Source organism: Buteo buteo, chromosome 11 (assembly GCF_964188355.1).
Source record: "Buteo buteo chromosome 11, bButBut1.hap1.1, whole genome shotgun sequence".
NCBI lineage: Eukaryota > Metazoa > Chordata > Aves > Accipitriformes > Accipitridae > Buteo > Buteo buteo.
The window spans coordinates 23,218,041-23,231,819 of NC_134181.1; the positions used below are offsets into that span (position 1 = coordinate 23,218,041).

Consider the following 13,779-nt stretch of genomic DNA (forward strand, 5'->3'; position numbering starts at 1 on the left):
TTTCTTGCTTTTTAGTGCTCCTTTTCCTTCAAAGATGTTTTTTTTGGGTGGAAAGCTTGTGTTTTCTAATCTGACACTGAATGATCCCTTGGGGAGCAGCCTACCCCAGCAGTGAACAATGCCAGTGAGAAGAAATAGGAAAGGAAGGGAATTAAATTATACTGTGCTTAGAGAACAAAGTAGATTATAAGCATTGCTTTCTTCTGGATATCCTCCTCTTGGGCTCTTCAGATGTATGATACAAGACATGAGATGTATGAGAAAATTATAGGTAGGAGACTCTCCTGAGCATTCACAATTGGTTCATTTGTGTGCCAGCTACTCTTTTAGCTGTAGTGGCATAATGGTTGTACTCAGAGACGAGAGATGATGTGGTTAGAAGAGACAGTGATGGAAGTACTATGGAGTCACAGACCATCAGTCATTGCTGGGCTGACCCCCCCCAAATCTGCTGGAACATTTTACTGTCTTTTTACAAAAGCAGAATTAAAACCTCAGCCAGGAAGTCTCTTGTTAAGGGCCAGTAGTGTCTATTTGTGCTGTTGATAAAGAAACACAGCATTCATGAGAATTGCTTCCCATTGAATGTTGAGGAGAGTGTGTCTGAGCCCCATAAGACCACAAATCCCAGTCATCTGGCTGTTACACAGCTTCTCATGAGCACTGAACAGGTAGATGTGAGAGAGGGAGTGAGGCAGGTCTCAGCAGAGGAACCAAGAACAGGTGGAGGCAGGAGCAATGATTTATTTGAAAGTCAAAACACTTTCTGCCTTAGTGGAGGCATCTCCGTGAAGATCTTGAACATTTCATGATTCTTAATGCTAACCTGAGAATCTCATTTCTGTGTTGTGTAAACCCAAGATTTACCAGGAAGAGGATGAATGTGCTTTTTCTTGATGTTCCCTTACACAAAGCCGCTGAAGCTGTATATCTCTCCTCTTAGGAAATCAGGTCATTATGTAATCCTGCTGCACATATAAAAAAAATAATTATGAGACTAATCAGCCGCTCTGCGATGCCAGCTAGCTTAACAGCAGGGTTTCAGGGCCCTGTGTCTGGGCATTTGAATTTGTCTTGCTTTTAATGGAATTACTGTAGCTTTGTCTTTCCCTAAAGATGATATTCTCTCTTCACCATTTCATCCTCTCCTTTTCATCCATTAATTAGACACCCCCCTTTGTTTTCCCTGCAGTTTCTCCTGTTGCTTAACTGTGATCTTCCATTGTCTCCATACTTTTCCATTTCATCAGATCCATCAGGAGCACTGTGTAAGAACTGTTTTCTTGGCCATCACAAATTCTGGATGTTCTGGTTGGAGCTAAGTCTTGAGACGTCACATGAAAACTGTTTGACATCGTATGTAGCCTTAATTCTCTGTTCTGGAAAATGTCTTGAATGTCTTCTGGCTGCTGATGAAATGCTTTTGACAAGTTCTGAGCAGAGTCCTGGCGATAAAAAACATGATGAGATGCGACCAGAAGTGTGGGGAGAGTGAATTAGGAGAGAAAGAGGGAGAAATGTGAGAGATATTGGGGCTTCAGTCATTACGCAGAGAGTCTTGGACACAGACATGATGAGGGAATGTGACTGCTACAGGTCTCTGGGATTAAGTGGATGAGTTTGCTCAGGGACTAATGTAGGAGTATTTCAGATCTCAGACTTTGACAGCAGACCAAGGTAAATGGAGCAGGAAGGCTATAAAAAGAGCATGCAACCCTCTGAAGTCTTGGCATAGAAAACTTCCGTAGTCTGAGTTCTAGTGCAGGCACTTGGAAAGACCAAGTTAACCTGTAAATTAAAATACCCATTCTCAACCAGTTTAGAGATTAACAGAAACATTAGAGATCATGAAGAAACCTGCTTGTCATAGGGATCCACAGATGTCCATCCCAGCTTTCCCCAGGTTTAACAGGTTTGTCCTCAAACCAAGTTTGCAGAGAGCAGGAGCATTGAGAGCTTTAAAACAGGCTTTAAAGATGAACCAGATTTAAAATGAATGGAAAATATCAAACTTGGCTCAGCCTGGTTTCTCTGTAAGAACAGTTTTCCCCAAGTGGCTTGATTGGATGATAACTGTTTCCAGGAGCATGTAGAGCTATGTGGGTTTAATAGTGCTTCTCCTCAGCAGCAAATTGTACAAGTATTCAAGTATTTCATGGGCTGACACTTCCTAGTCTACTTTTTAAGATGCCCATCTTGCTGAGTCTGTTGTTGCTTATTGCAGTCCATCAGCACTGCTTATGCATTCTCTGAATTATGATTACCTAAACAGATGATGGAGGAGTATCCTGCCATATAGGAAATGGGGTGTTGTGGCTGATCACCCAAATGTGTGTTGTCTTGTGCAAATTGAATTCTGAAATGTATTGTGAAGAAAATGGCCAGCTGTGTGGCAGACGATGATTGTTGCTGGGTGGAGGGTAGAGTTGGGCTAGAAGGTCCACAAGCATGTTGTATGCATGGGGATGCGTATAAGTGTGTGTTAGCCATGGAAGGTTGAAAGTCCTTTGATTAGATGGCAGGTGAAGGTGTCAATTACACTGTCCCCCAGCGCTGAGCCTTCATTTAATCTCCTTCCATCACTGCCTTGATGATCAGGTTAACATCGTGGACTTATAGGAGAGGCTCTTCACACACTCACTCTTGCTTCCTGACCCCTTGAGCTATCCAGTTCTTATGTCTTTAAATTTATGAAGTTTGTTATTTTAAATTGGATCCAGACTTTGGAGGTGCTGCAGAGAAAGAGTGCAGTTTCAAATTCAGCTGCCTAGTTAGAGCTGTGATTCTTTTGCTTTCTTTTGTTGACTTGGTTGAATGCAGGTGTGTAGCAGTACCAATTGAGAATGAAGTCTCTAAGCAGACATATTTTGTGCAACAGACCTAGTTCTGTATGCATAAAGCATTTCACTGGTCTTAGTAATGTAACAGAGGGTGCAAAACATATAAATGCCTTAATTTAAAGGCAATGTAATAAGTTTATTTATAGAATCGTAGAGTAATTTTCATTGGAAGGGATCTCTGGAGGTCATGCATCCAATGCCCTGCTGAAAGCAGGACCAACTAGATCACATTACTCAGAAACTCATCAAGTTTTTACTGTCTCCAAGAATGAAGATCCCCCAGGGAGCTTTTCTGGTCCCCTGATTCAGTGTTTGACCACATTCATACTGAATTTTCTCCCCCTAATATCTAATCAGAATTTCCCATGTTGCAACTTGTCTCTTGCCTCCTGTCTCCAGTCACCATGCATCTCTAGGAAAAGTGTGGCTCTGTCTTTTCGGTACCCTCCCATTAGGTAGCTGTAGGCAGCAGTAAGTGTCTGAACAACCCCTGAGTAAGACTGAGCAACCCAATTTCCTGTAGCCTCTCTTCATCTTGTTGGCCTCTGCTAGACTCACTCCAGTTTTGCTCTCTGTCTTGTATTGGAGAGCCCAAAAGTGAACATCATACTCCAAGTTTACAGTCAAAAGTGTTGAAGAGAAGGGAGCAATCCCTTCCTTTAACCTACAGTCTTAGCAATACAACCCAGCTTGCTAATACAGCTCGAGCTACACTCTTACTAATACAGGCCAGGATGTGGTTGACCTGCTTCACTGCTGACTCCTGCTCTACTTGTTGCCCAGCAGGACCCCCTGCATCCTTTTCTGTAGGTCTGCTTTCTCTCCATTCAGCCCCAGCCTGTCCTGTTTTCTGGGAATATTACAACATGGTGGAAGGGCTCTTCAGTTGCTTTTGTTCAGCTTTGTGAGGTTTGTGCTGGATCATTTCTCCAGCCTGTTGAGGTTCTTCTGAATAGCAGTATGCCCTTCAGTGTATTGTTCACTCTCCTGTTTGGTGACATCTGTGAGCCTGCTGAGAGTGCACGCCGTCCCATTGTCCAGGTCATTAGTTAGCACATTAAACTGTATTGGCCCTACTATTGATCCCTGAGCAACAACACTTGGACTTTGAGCTGCTGATCACAACCCTTCGGTCCTGACAGGCCAGCCAATTTTCCACCCACCTTGTAGTCCACTCAAAAATTGTATGCTTGTCCATGTGCTGGATGTAGCTCCCAGACATACAGCTATATGAGTTGTCGTGGGAAAGCCAGGCCACCTTTGGCTCTAAGTGATCCTGGGTGGCAGAGGAGGACTCCACCGGGCTACAGACTGAAGGAAGTTGGCCTCATTGCGGTGTAGGGGTAGAAACAAGCTTTTATCCAGCTGAGCAAAACAAGTGCAAAGTGAAAACAGGTTTGAGTGAGGAACAATATTTGGGCAAAGTGCTGGGGTGAGAGAAATGCTTACTGAACATTTTTCTCAGCCAGGTATTCAGTGTTGCTTGTGTACACAATTTTTGGTTGGGTTGTAGAAGGGGTACTCAACAGACAAGGAGCAAACTGCCATGATGCTAATTAAACCTATTGGCTTTCTGCCAGGCTGTTCATTAAACCTTACTGGCTATTTATTTAGTAAAATATTCAGGATTTTTTCCAAGTATTTGATTTTGTATCTGTGCTGTTTCAAATAGTAATTATTTGCTTCCTATGTTCACTCCTAAAATTGGTTCAAATTACCATTTCAGGCTGATCTGGTAACATTACATTGCAGCTTTTGATTAAAATAGTCCTAACATTAAAAACAGAGAATGATGTGCTCTTGCTTCTGTGCAACTGTTTCACTGCCACCCAGAAGGGACTGCTGTGTGGCTGAGAGGTGGGATGTGTAGAAGAACTGGACATACTGGTGTGGGTACCAGCCTTCCTCTGGCTGGGGACAGAAAGCATTGCTTGGAGCACGCATGGGGCAAGACTGCAGCTTCCAGATTGACTCCTAAAATGTTAGCTTAAAACATGAATTAAGCTCAGCCTGATAAGGTGAACAGGGCATGGTAGCAGTTTCCCCTCTGCTGTTGGTGAGGGTGACCCAACACCCATGGGTTAGAGCTGCTGTAGCTGGCCAATCCATCTCACCGTGCTCCTGCCTCGCTGCTGGTTCTCACCCATGGCAGATGGAGGCACATACACCACGGGCAAGGGAGGAGAGGCACCCTCCTTCTGAGTGGTAGCTTGCATCTAAATCAGATGCAGAGCATTGCAGAGCTGTGCCTGGGGGTAGCCTGACTCTAGCTGAGCGTTGTGTCTGGCTACAACTCTGTTAGTCATCCTAGGCAGTGGCTGCCTCTGCTTAAATATCTCTTTTCTGGCATGCCAAATGTAAATAAAAAGGGAAACCATACACTTTTTTTCCATCTCTTGTATTTGGAACTGTAGCAGCATAGTTGAGGATGAAGCTGTTCTTTGCACAGTATTTCTCAGGTGCTCCTGGCTGCAGCTTGGTCCGGTTGCAAGGCTGTTCCCCATCTGTAATGCAAAGTGTTGAATGTTCATTCCTGTCTCTCTGGCTGGTAAGAACTAGTTATAGCCTAAAGTGAAGCAACATTATAGTAAAACTCTGTTTCTAAAGCCAAAGTGAGTCTTGAAAACTAACTCCATAGTAACAGAGGGAGAAGCAAAGAAAAGAGGAGCTGCTTTTTAGAAAATCAGTTTTTTGGGAGAGATGTCTGAAACATTTAGGCTTTTCCCTGAACCTTTCTCCAGATGCAAAACCTTGCAGAGAAGGGGACTGGGGAGGGAGGATACTTCTGAATACAACAGGTGGTGAAATGCAGGGTCAGAGCTGGGATTTATTGAAATGAAGTAACATTTTGTAGCATGTTAAGGATGTAGTCAAGCAGGGAAAAAGTCCTTTGTCTTTTTAATTCTAATATTTTTCCCCCCACAGGTATAGCCTTTACAGACCTCCCTGTAAGTACACCTATTTTCAGTATTTTAACTAAGGGTGCAAACAGAAGGGAGGGGGAAGAGTGTGGGGTGTGATTTTTTTTTTTTTTTTCCTGTTTGATGCCCTGTTAAAAAAAATGGTAATGCACATTACTGAACGGTGTGAATGCTCCTTTTTCTGAAACTTTGTAATCCTGTGGCTGGGTTTGTGGGCTACTCACATGTCTCCCCTCTCATCCCTCATCACCTCTAAGAATTTGTTGCTCCTTCTCCTGGAATTAAAGCAAGGATTCAAACTTCATTATAGATCACTGTCTTCCAAATGCAGCTTTGGCTGTGGGGAGTATATGTGCAAAGTCATTGAGTAGCCTCTCATGTCCCATCATCAGAGAGCCCCAAAATGCCTAATGTTAGTATTATTCTCAGCTTCTTCCTCTCACGTTCAAGTTTTGCAGCCATGGTGAAGTTTTTCCTTTACCACAGTGTGGTTAGGGAAGGGTATTTCTGAGAATGAAGGTCAGGCTTAGCTGGCTGTAGTGTGTGTCCTCATTGCATGGGTTTTTGACAAGCCTCCGCCCATGATAAGTAACTAGCTCATGGAATTACTGGAGGAATGTATTTGGCATCCATTTGGGGTTGATAGTTACTCTTCTGATTCACCAGCCCTGATACTGAGTTACTCTTGAGTGCCATGACACCAGCTGAGTTACACCAGGCAATAACATCTAGCTGGGTCTTACAAAAACATGACTTTCACCATGGGTCATGAACAAAAAAATGGTTGCTCTTTTTCAGACCCAAGTGTTCCTGGACAAGGAGCAGGTGTTTAGGAAAAGAAGATGAAACCAGGTCAGGTGTACACCAATACATCCACTGCATCCATTTCTCTCATACATAGAGTTTCTTGTCCCTGAGGTTGCACTCCTGTCTTTGTACTTGATAACCCCAGATTAATTTCCTCTGAGGAATTTCTTATTTTCCATAGCTTGTTTGGGCCTCCAAAGTGATCTGTTTTCTTGACTGACTTCCATGTTGTGTGGAAGAAGGCTTCCTTTTCTTTGTTTTGCACCTCCTGCCAAAAAAAATTATTTTGTTCCTCTAATTTTTGTGTTGTAAGAAATAATGACCAGCATTCCCTGTTCACCTTCCCAATTTGAGATTGGTCTGCTTCCCAATGGGATTTATGACTTTACAGATCTCTCCCATATCCCAGCCAGTGTCTGTCTGAAGGATGTTCCAGTTATTTAATTTGCCTTTTCACATCAGCTGTCAACACAGCTTTTTTGGGGGTTCCTAGGCTCTTTGAACTTCGTAACATTGCAGTGTATTCTAAACCAGAAACCCTCTTTATGTGGGTTGTTTCAGTACTTTATTCACTTGGTCCAAGTACAGTTTATGAAAGTAAAAGAATATTTTACCTGTCCATGAATATTAACCTTTTGGAGTGAGGTTTTGTGACAGCCTTGCATCCATAGCAGCAAGACGCTTCTATGATATACCCCTTAGTTTTAGGTGCTCTTTATTTTCCCTCTGGATATAGATTACATTAGGAGTCACAGTTTTACCATATTACTTCTAATTTTTTCACCGCTTTGTCTTCTCATTTGGCTAGACTGCTTCTCTTTCTGACATTAGAGTAGTCTTCATGTTGGGGTAGATAGATGATTACTATTTAGGCTCTTATCAATCAGGAGTAGCTATCCAACACACATACTGTTGTTTTGTCATTTACAGCTAAAGTGTTGCCATAGGGCTTCGCAGCACAGATTTGGCAGGCTGAAGTCACCTGTCCTGCTTAGCTTAACTTGCATCCTTTTGATCCAGGAATGCACAATATGCTAGTGTATATACATTTAATGTGAACTTGTAGGCTGTTCACCCTGGTGTTCAGTCTCTGTTACAAATAGGGGATGAACGGTTGGGGAAGCAGATGAGACAGAAGGGCTCGTGTAGCAGTGAGGTCTTGCAGTGCAGTTGAGATTGAATTCAAAGCCCTCCTGAGCCCAGGGCATCCCCCCATCCTGCTGTTCCTTGATCTCACCAGATCATCCTTGCAGGATCTCATGCTTGTTTGTGTGTCCTGTGCAGAGGAGATGTCATTTTAGTGTTAAACTGGACGAAGACCTGGTCAGGTGGGTTTTTGCGATCGGGTATTCAAATGCTTTGTGACAGAGTCTCCAATAGTTAAATGGTATCTCTGTGCCTTTTACCAGCCAGTTTGCTGAGCTGTTTTCCGTGGAAATCTCCTTCTGGCTTTTACAGCAGCAACTAATCCATAACACTATTTTTCTGGACCAGGAAGGAGAACAGTGGATGCCCTATAGGCCTCCTACTATTGAGAATTATCCTCCATGAGATAATTTCTCTTTAAAAAGAGGGCGAGAGAAGCTTGCCTGGGTCATTTCACCCCCTAACTGTGGATGTGAGCAACGACAGGAGACTTCTGCCTCCATGTGGATTTTGGACCTTTCTCTCCATGTGCTAAATGGCTCAGCTGCTCTGTTGCAGCTTCATCCTGAGGATGCCTGCACCCAACTTCCATCACTCCCATCCTCCTTTTCCAATACCCTTCCCTCAATTACTGCCTTCTTCCCTCACCCTTGCAGACTCTTATGTTTTCCATGTCCTTTTCTGGCCTTCTTTGCTCCCTCGGACCATGGCTTCTTGGTTGTTCTTCCAAGGGGATGCGAAACCCAAGGTAGACTTTTGGTTTAAATATAATGACTATCATCAGAGATTGTAGAAGTCTTGAGGTAGTAGGGAATTTTAAGTTGATATAACTTGCAAGTGGTATTTTTCATTTATTACAGCATTGTGATCCAGGCTTGAACACTATATCCACTCATTATAAGGTAAAGAAGAGAAAACATCCATCATATGAAAGACATAGAATGTAATCTGTGTTCTTCACCTGCTAAAGCTGCAGTCTAAAAATTTAACTGTGCAAATGGGAATGGAAGCAGCAGTCTTACCTGAGTGACCCTTGAGGTTCTCTGGTTTGAGCAGCTTGACATGCATTTTTTGGCTCTGGCTTTGTTCCATACCTCATTACTGAAATCCCCCAGGGAGACGCTGTAGGTTGAAAGCTTTTTCTTGCATTACAGCCCATGTGATGTTGAAACTGACTGGTAGCACACATCAGCGAGAAGCTTGGCCAGTAAGCCCCATTACTTTTACACCTTTCAAGCTTAAATAACTTTTAGGGTTGGCAGGTCAGTGAGATTAGACAATGAATTAATTTGAACCTTCAAAACGTTACCAGTCTAGAAATTGTTTCCTTGAAGTGCTTATTGCAAAATTCCCCTTTCAGAAGCAAATGATGAAGACAATAATTGGCACAATATTAGGAAGTTCAAATGGATATTTTCCATTAAAAACCACATTTTGTTGTGCTAAGTCTCACACACGGTGAAGCACATTTGCTTTAGCTTGCTTCATTTCCTTCTAAAGTGTGTTTGCATTTGTACGAAAATACAGTGAGAGAAAAAATTGCATTTTGGCTTAGCACAGGCTGAAGTTAATATAAAAATAACTGCTTGCAAATATAAGTGACTATCCCACAGAGGGAGGTTCCCCCTTTTTTACCAATTTAAGTCAATGCTTAGGCCTAACTCTCTTATTTACACAAGTCCCTATCAGGTTTATCCTGCCTGGCAGTTTGCTGAAACAACAGGGAAATGTAAAAAAGCAGAATGTGGAAGAGCCCAGGGTGGGATTGCAGGGGTGCAAAGGCACAAGGGGGTTAAAAAACAAGTCAAGATGAGTTAGGGGGTTGTGAGCAACTGGCCACCAACATCAGAGGCAAGAGGTGGTTCAATTGTCACGGGAAAGGTGTGCCTGAAGAACTTGGCAGGAGAAGCATCTGCCTGGTCAGTGGGCTCTGGGATGATGTCTCCCTGCATCTGGCAGGGTGGTGGAGATACATGTAGTTCCTAAGAGTTGCTAAACAGAGAGGGCACATCCCACGTGTGAAAAATGGGAATTCTAACTCGGAGATGATTTGAGAGAAGTTGGGGGTAGGCAGCTTCCCCTCAGAGATGAACATACCCAGCAGTGGCTGAAAAATATGTGGTATGTTGTAACTTGGGGTTTTTTACTTCTAACTTTCAAGTATTTTGGGTGTCAGATTCCTGGCTTTGGAAGTCCTTGGGTTCATAAAACTAAAAAAAAAAGCTAAGTTAATAAAAAAGTCTAAAGTATGAACTGTGGAAAAGATCTGATCCCTCCTTAGAGGTATTTCCTTGTCAGCTAGGTTTGAAAGAAAGGAGAGACTGACTTTAAATATGGTATTTTCTTCTGGTAGCTCTTCCTGTATCATGCTGTATTTTCTTTGCACACCTCTCTAACTCAGTGACTTCCTTGGTGTGAGAATAGGAAAGGAGGAGGTGTGCTGAGTCAGCAATGATGCAGTCATCTTGATTTCTGATTTCAGTTTCCAGCCTGTATTTTATAGATTCATTTTTTTGCTTTGTTTTTTTGAGATTTGATAATTTCAAAGGTAGAGCAGGTTGGCCAGGACCTTATCCAGTTGGGTTTTGAAAATCTCTGAGGACAGAGATGCTACAGTCTCTCTGTGAACCTGTTCCAGTCCTTAATCATCTTCACAAGAAAGAATTTCTTCCTTATGTCCCATCAAAATTTCCCTGGCTGCAGCTTGTGCCTATTATCCTTTCACTGAACACCCTTGAGAAGAATCTGTCTCCATCTTTTTTATCACCTCCCTTTTGGGAGTGGAAGACTCACAGTTAGATTTTCCCTTTTGCTTTCTCTTCTCCAAGCTAATTCTCTCAGCCTCTGCTTGTATGCCATGTACTCCAGCCCTCTGACCATGTTAGCAGAACTCTGATGGACCCCGTTTATGAATGTCTTTCTTGTCCTGGGGATGTGGATGTGAAGGCGGAGAACGAAGTACAGTACTGCAGATGTTGCCATGCCTCTGAAAGCAGAGAGAAGTAATCGCTTCCCACGACATGCTGGCTCCATTTTTGCCAATGTGATTAGGATTTTGCTGAGTTCTGCCTCGTAACAGTCTTAATACTTTTAGTAAAAAGTAAAATCCACAAGTACATTAGGTCTCAAAGGGAGATCAATGACATTGCAATGTCTCAGGTCTCTGCAAGAGTGAAGAATTAGTTGAATAGATTTTCCAGATAACTGTAGGAAAGCCCATGGCCCTTGCTATAGAGGAGAGAATCATCCTGCCTTTCTAACGTCTGACATGGGTTCAGCCATGAGCAAGGCACCGCAACCAGGCACCTTCAAGACTTCAATTTCACTATATGCATCCGTGTGCCTTGCCCAGTGTCTGATTTCTGTCTCTATCAGTCTCTAGTGTGTTAGAACAAAGTGAAAAAGCTAACACCAAACAGTTCATGAGTGGCATGAGAGAGATTTCTTCCTAAACCCTGCAGGCTATCAGCAGATGCTCTGAAGCAAAGGATTAGTAAAGTTTGTGTTGCAAACAGAATACTAATTTGTGCTGCAGAAAAGTAACATGACAGTGAATGGAACATGCTCTTAAAAAAATATGATCCAGAGTGATGAGGACCTGGCACCCCTGTACCTTTTCTGATGCCATTTCTCTTTTCCCCACATTTGAGTGGGCTCAAGGACTCAATTCATATCCATAAGCTTATTCTTAAAATAGCCTGAATTCAGAGAACTTCTAGATAGACTTTGACCACCTGTTTTCAATTAGATCATCTTTCGAAGCTGAATTTATTGGCTGAATTTTAGAGGTATTTTCATGGTGGTAACCTTTTTCTTTTCCCCATGTTCTGGTGGAGGGTCAAAGCTTCCATTTGGATCTATATGCTTGTTCTTAAAATTAAATTAGTCTATCAGTAGTAGAATTTCTTGTGTGGATGGCTTGCTGTCTTGGGATAATCAACGACCTAATTTCAGAGCTCCACTACCATCCGTTCCCTTTTCATCAGAGGTGTAAAATACTCATACAGCAGCTTCCAAGGAATAAGAGAGTTCAGCTGAAACAGTGGAGAACACATAGATCTGTTGATTGAGATGATGCCCGTTTCATTTTTTTATTACTGTTATTTGTTGGCTCTTGAACTTTGGTAGAAATTGCAAAAAACTAAGACAGAAAGTGAACACACCATAGACAGCAGTCATGGCATCGATCACAGACTGCTGGGGGATTGAACCCATTGTTACGGTTTTATGCAAAAACTTTTAATAACTGCACAATAAGTCATGGGGTTCCTTGAGATGTACCTAAAGGACTGTTGCCCCTTCCTATTCCATTACATTTTTCAATTTAAAGAGCAGCTCTTTTGTCTTACCAAACCATGTAACTGGAACCAGAAAGAGAAAGCTGGGTTTAATACAGGTTTCTTTTTCTTCCTTCCCAGTCCAATCTCTACCCTACAGTGGGTCTCCAGACTCCAGGAGAGATAGTCGATGCCAACTTTGGGCAGCAGCCATTTGTGTTCGACATTGAGGACTACATGAGGGAGTGGCGAGCGAAGATTCAGAGCACCATTAAGCGGTTTCCCATAGGAGACAGACTAGGCGAGTGGCAAGCCATGCTGCAGAAGTAAGTCACTGTTCTGGTGTTCAGCTTCTTCTGTTCTGTTAGGCTTTAAATACCTTTTTAATGCTAATTTATGCTTTCTTATGGCAAAAATTGCCAGTCAGTGCATTTTGCTCAAATTGTTTTACCTTCTGTTTTGTTGTTTAATAGTCTTTCCTGTGTAGATTGCTGCTGTTTCAAATGTAAAAGATATGGGAGAAGTTTTCAGCCAAAGACTGCATGAAAGCTTGTAGGAATGGAAGAACATACACTTTGAGGTGATGCACTGGGGGAAGGGGAGTGGAGAGGATACCATAAAAACTCTAACGTAGGAGAAAAGCCAGTATGTAAGTCAGCTGAATTCAGAAGTGAAAGAGCAAAAAATAGTGTAAACCAAAGGCTTCCAAACCCAACCTAACTGAAAACATGATTATGGCACTTTATAAATTTATGAATATTGAATGCATTTCCCATTGCAAAAAGGATTAAGTGGAACTTGATGAGAACAATTGACAAGAGTTGTCAGAGGTCAGGAGTATCTTCTGCCTGAAGAAAGACAGAGTTGACTAAGGCTCCACAGCTTGGAAACAGGTGATTGAGGGAGGTGGACTGTAGCTGTCTGTCAGTCGTTTACACAATGAAAAGCATGACTAGAAAGTGATTATTCACTGTTTCTCAAAACACAAGAATTAGAGAAGAAGCACCTTCTGGCTTAAAAACAAAACAATTTTTTTTTCACTAAGTGTATGAAACTGTGGGACTTGCTGCTGCAAGAAGTTGTGGTGGTTTAAGTACAAGTGGATTTTAAAAGCTACACATTTAAATATTCACAGTAATTCATGGAGGCCAATTCCATACTTATATTTTAAACCCTTGAGTCTGTGGCTGTTGTTTCTATCTCTGATTGCTTATATCTCTGGTGACAGATAGCTCTGTGTTTTGCCTTTTTATTACATTCTTTCCTTAAATACCTGACACTGGTCACTATCATCCAGATGACTTTAATGCAGCGATGATCACATCCATATGATGGTTCTTGTTTTCTGCTAGTCTCGTGTTTACTTATTTGCAGATAATTCAGGGCAACCAGCAAAGCCTTTGAAAAGCAACTAGCGGAAGCTATTGAAAATAATAGTAATATCTTTTTTCAAGAAAATAAGGACAAGGGGGCCTGCCAGGGAGTTTGTAGGGCCTGTAGAGGATAGCAGTATAAAAAGAGACCTTGAGGAAGACAAGACCGTATCCAATTGAATTCTTTGCCTGTGTGTCCAGAAATCAGGTAAATTGCCATGCTGGGATGCATCTTTGTGAGGGACTTGGCAGAGGCTGTGTCTGGGATTGAAGTGTCTGTTAAAGGAGCAGTGGAAGAAATAGGTGAGGGGAAGTGGAGAAAGTCTCTGGGATCAGATATTTACACAGAGTCCGAATGGGACTCAAGGAGAAAACAGGTGAGCTTGTGGCTGTGGAACAGAGTTTCTGTCTGAAC

General features: G+C 42.4%; 1 protein-coding gene across 8 annotated transcripts in view; it reads left to right on the top strand.

Annotated features, from left to right (window-relative positions):
- The window catches only part of RANBP10 (RAN binding protein 10), an 87,492-nt gene that overhangs the window by 48,805 nt on the left and 24,908 nt on the right, over nt 1-13,779 (top strand). For 6 of the 8 annotated variants that reach the window (XR_012652235.1, XR_012652236.1, XM_075040506.1 and 3 more), the window contains exons 5-6: nt 5,766-5,788; nt 12,133-12,317. Coding sequence is in view for 6 of the 8 variants with exons in the window: in XM_075040506.1 (XP_074896607.1) it covers nt 5,766-5,788; nt 12,133-12,317 (208 nt within the window). In the remaining 2 variants the exon portion in view is untranslated. Of the gene's footprint in view, nt 1-1,335; nt 1,357-5,765; nt 5,789-12,132; nt 12,318-13,779 lie in introns of those variants that run through there. The other 2 variants (XM_075040511.1, XM_075040512.1) reach the window with 2 other exon arrangements.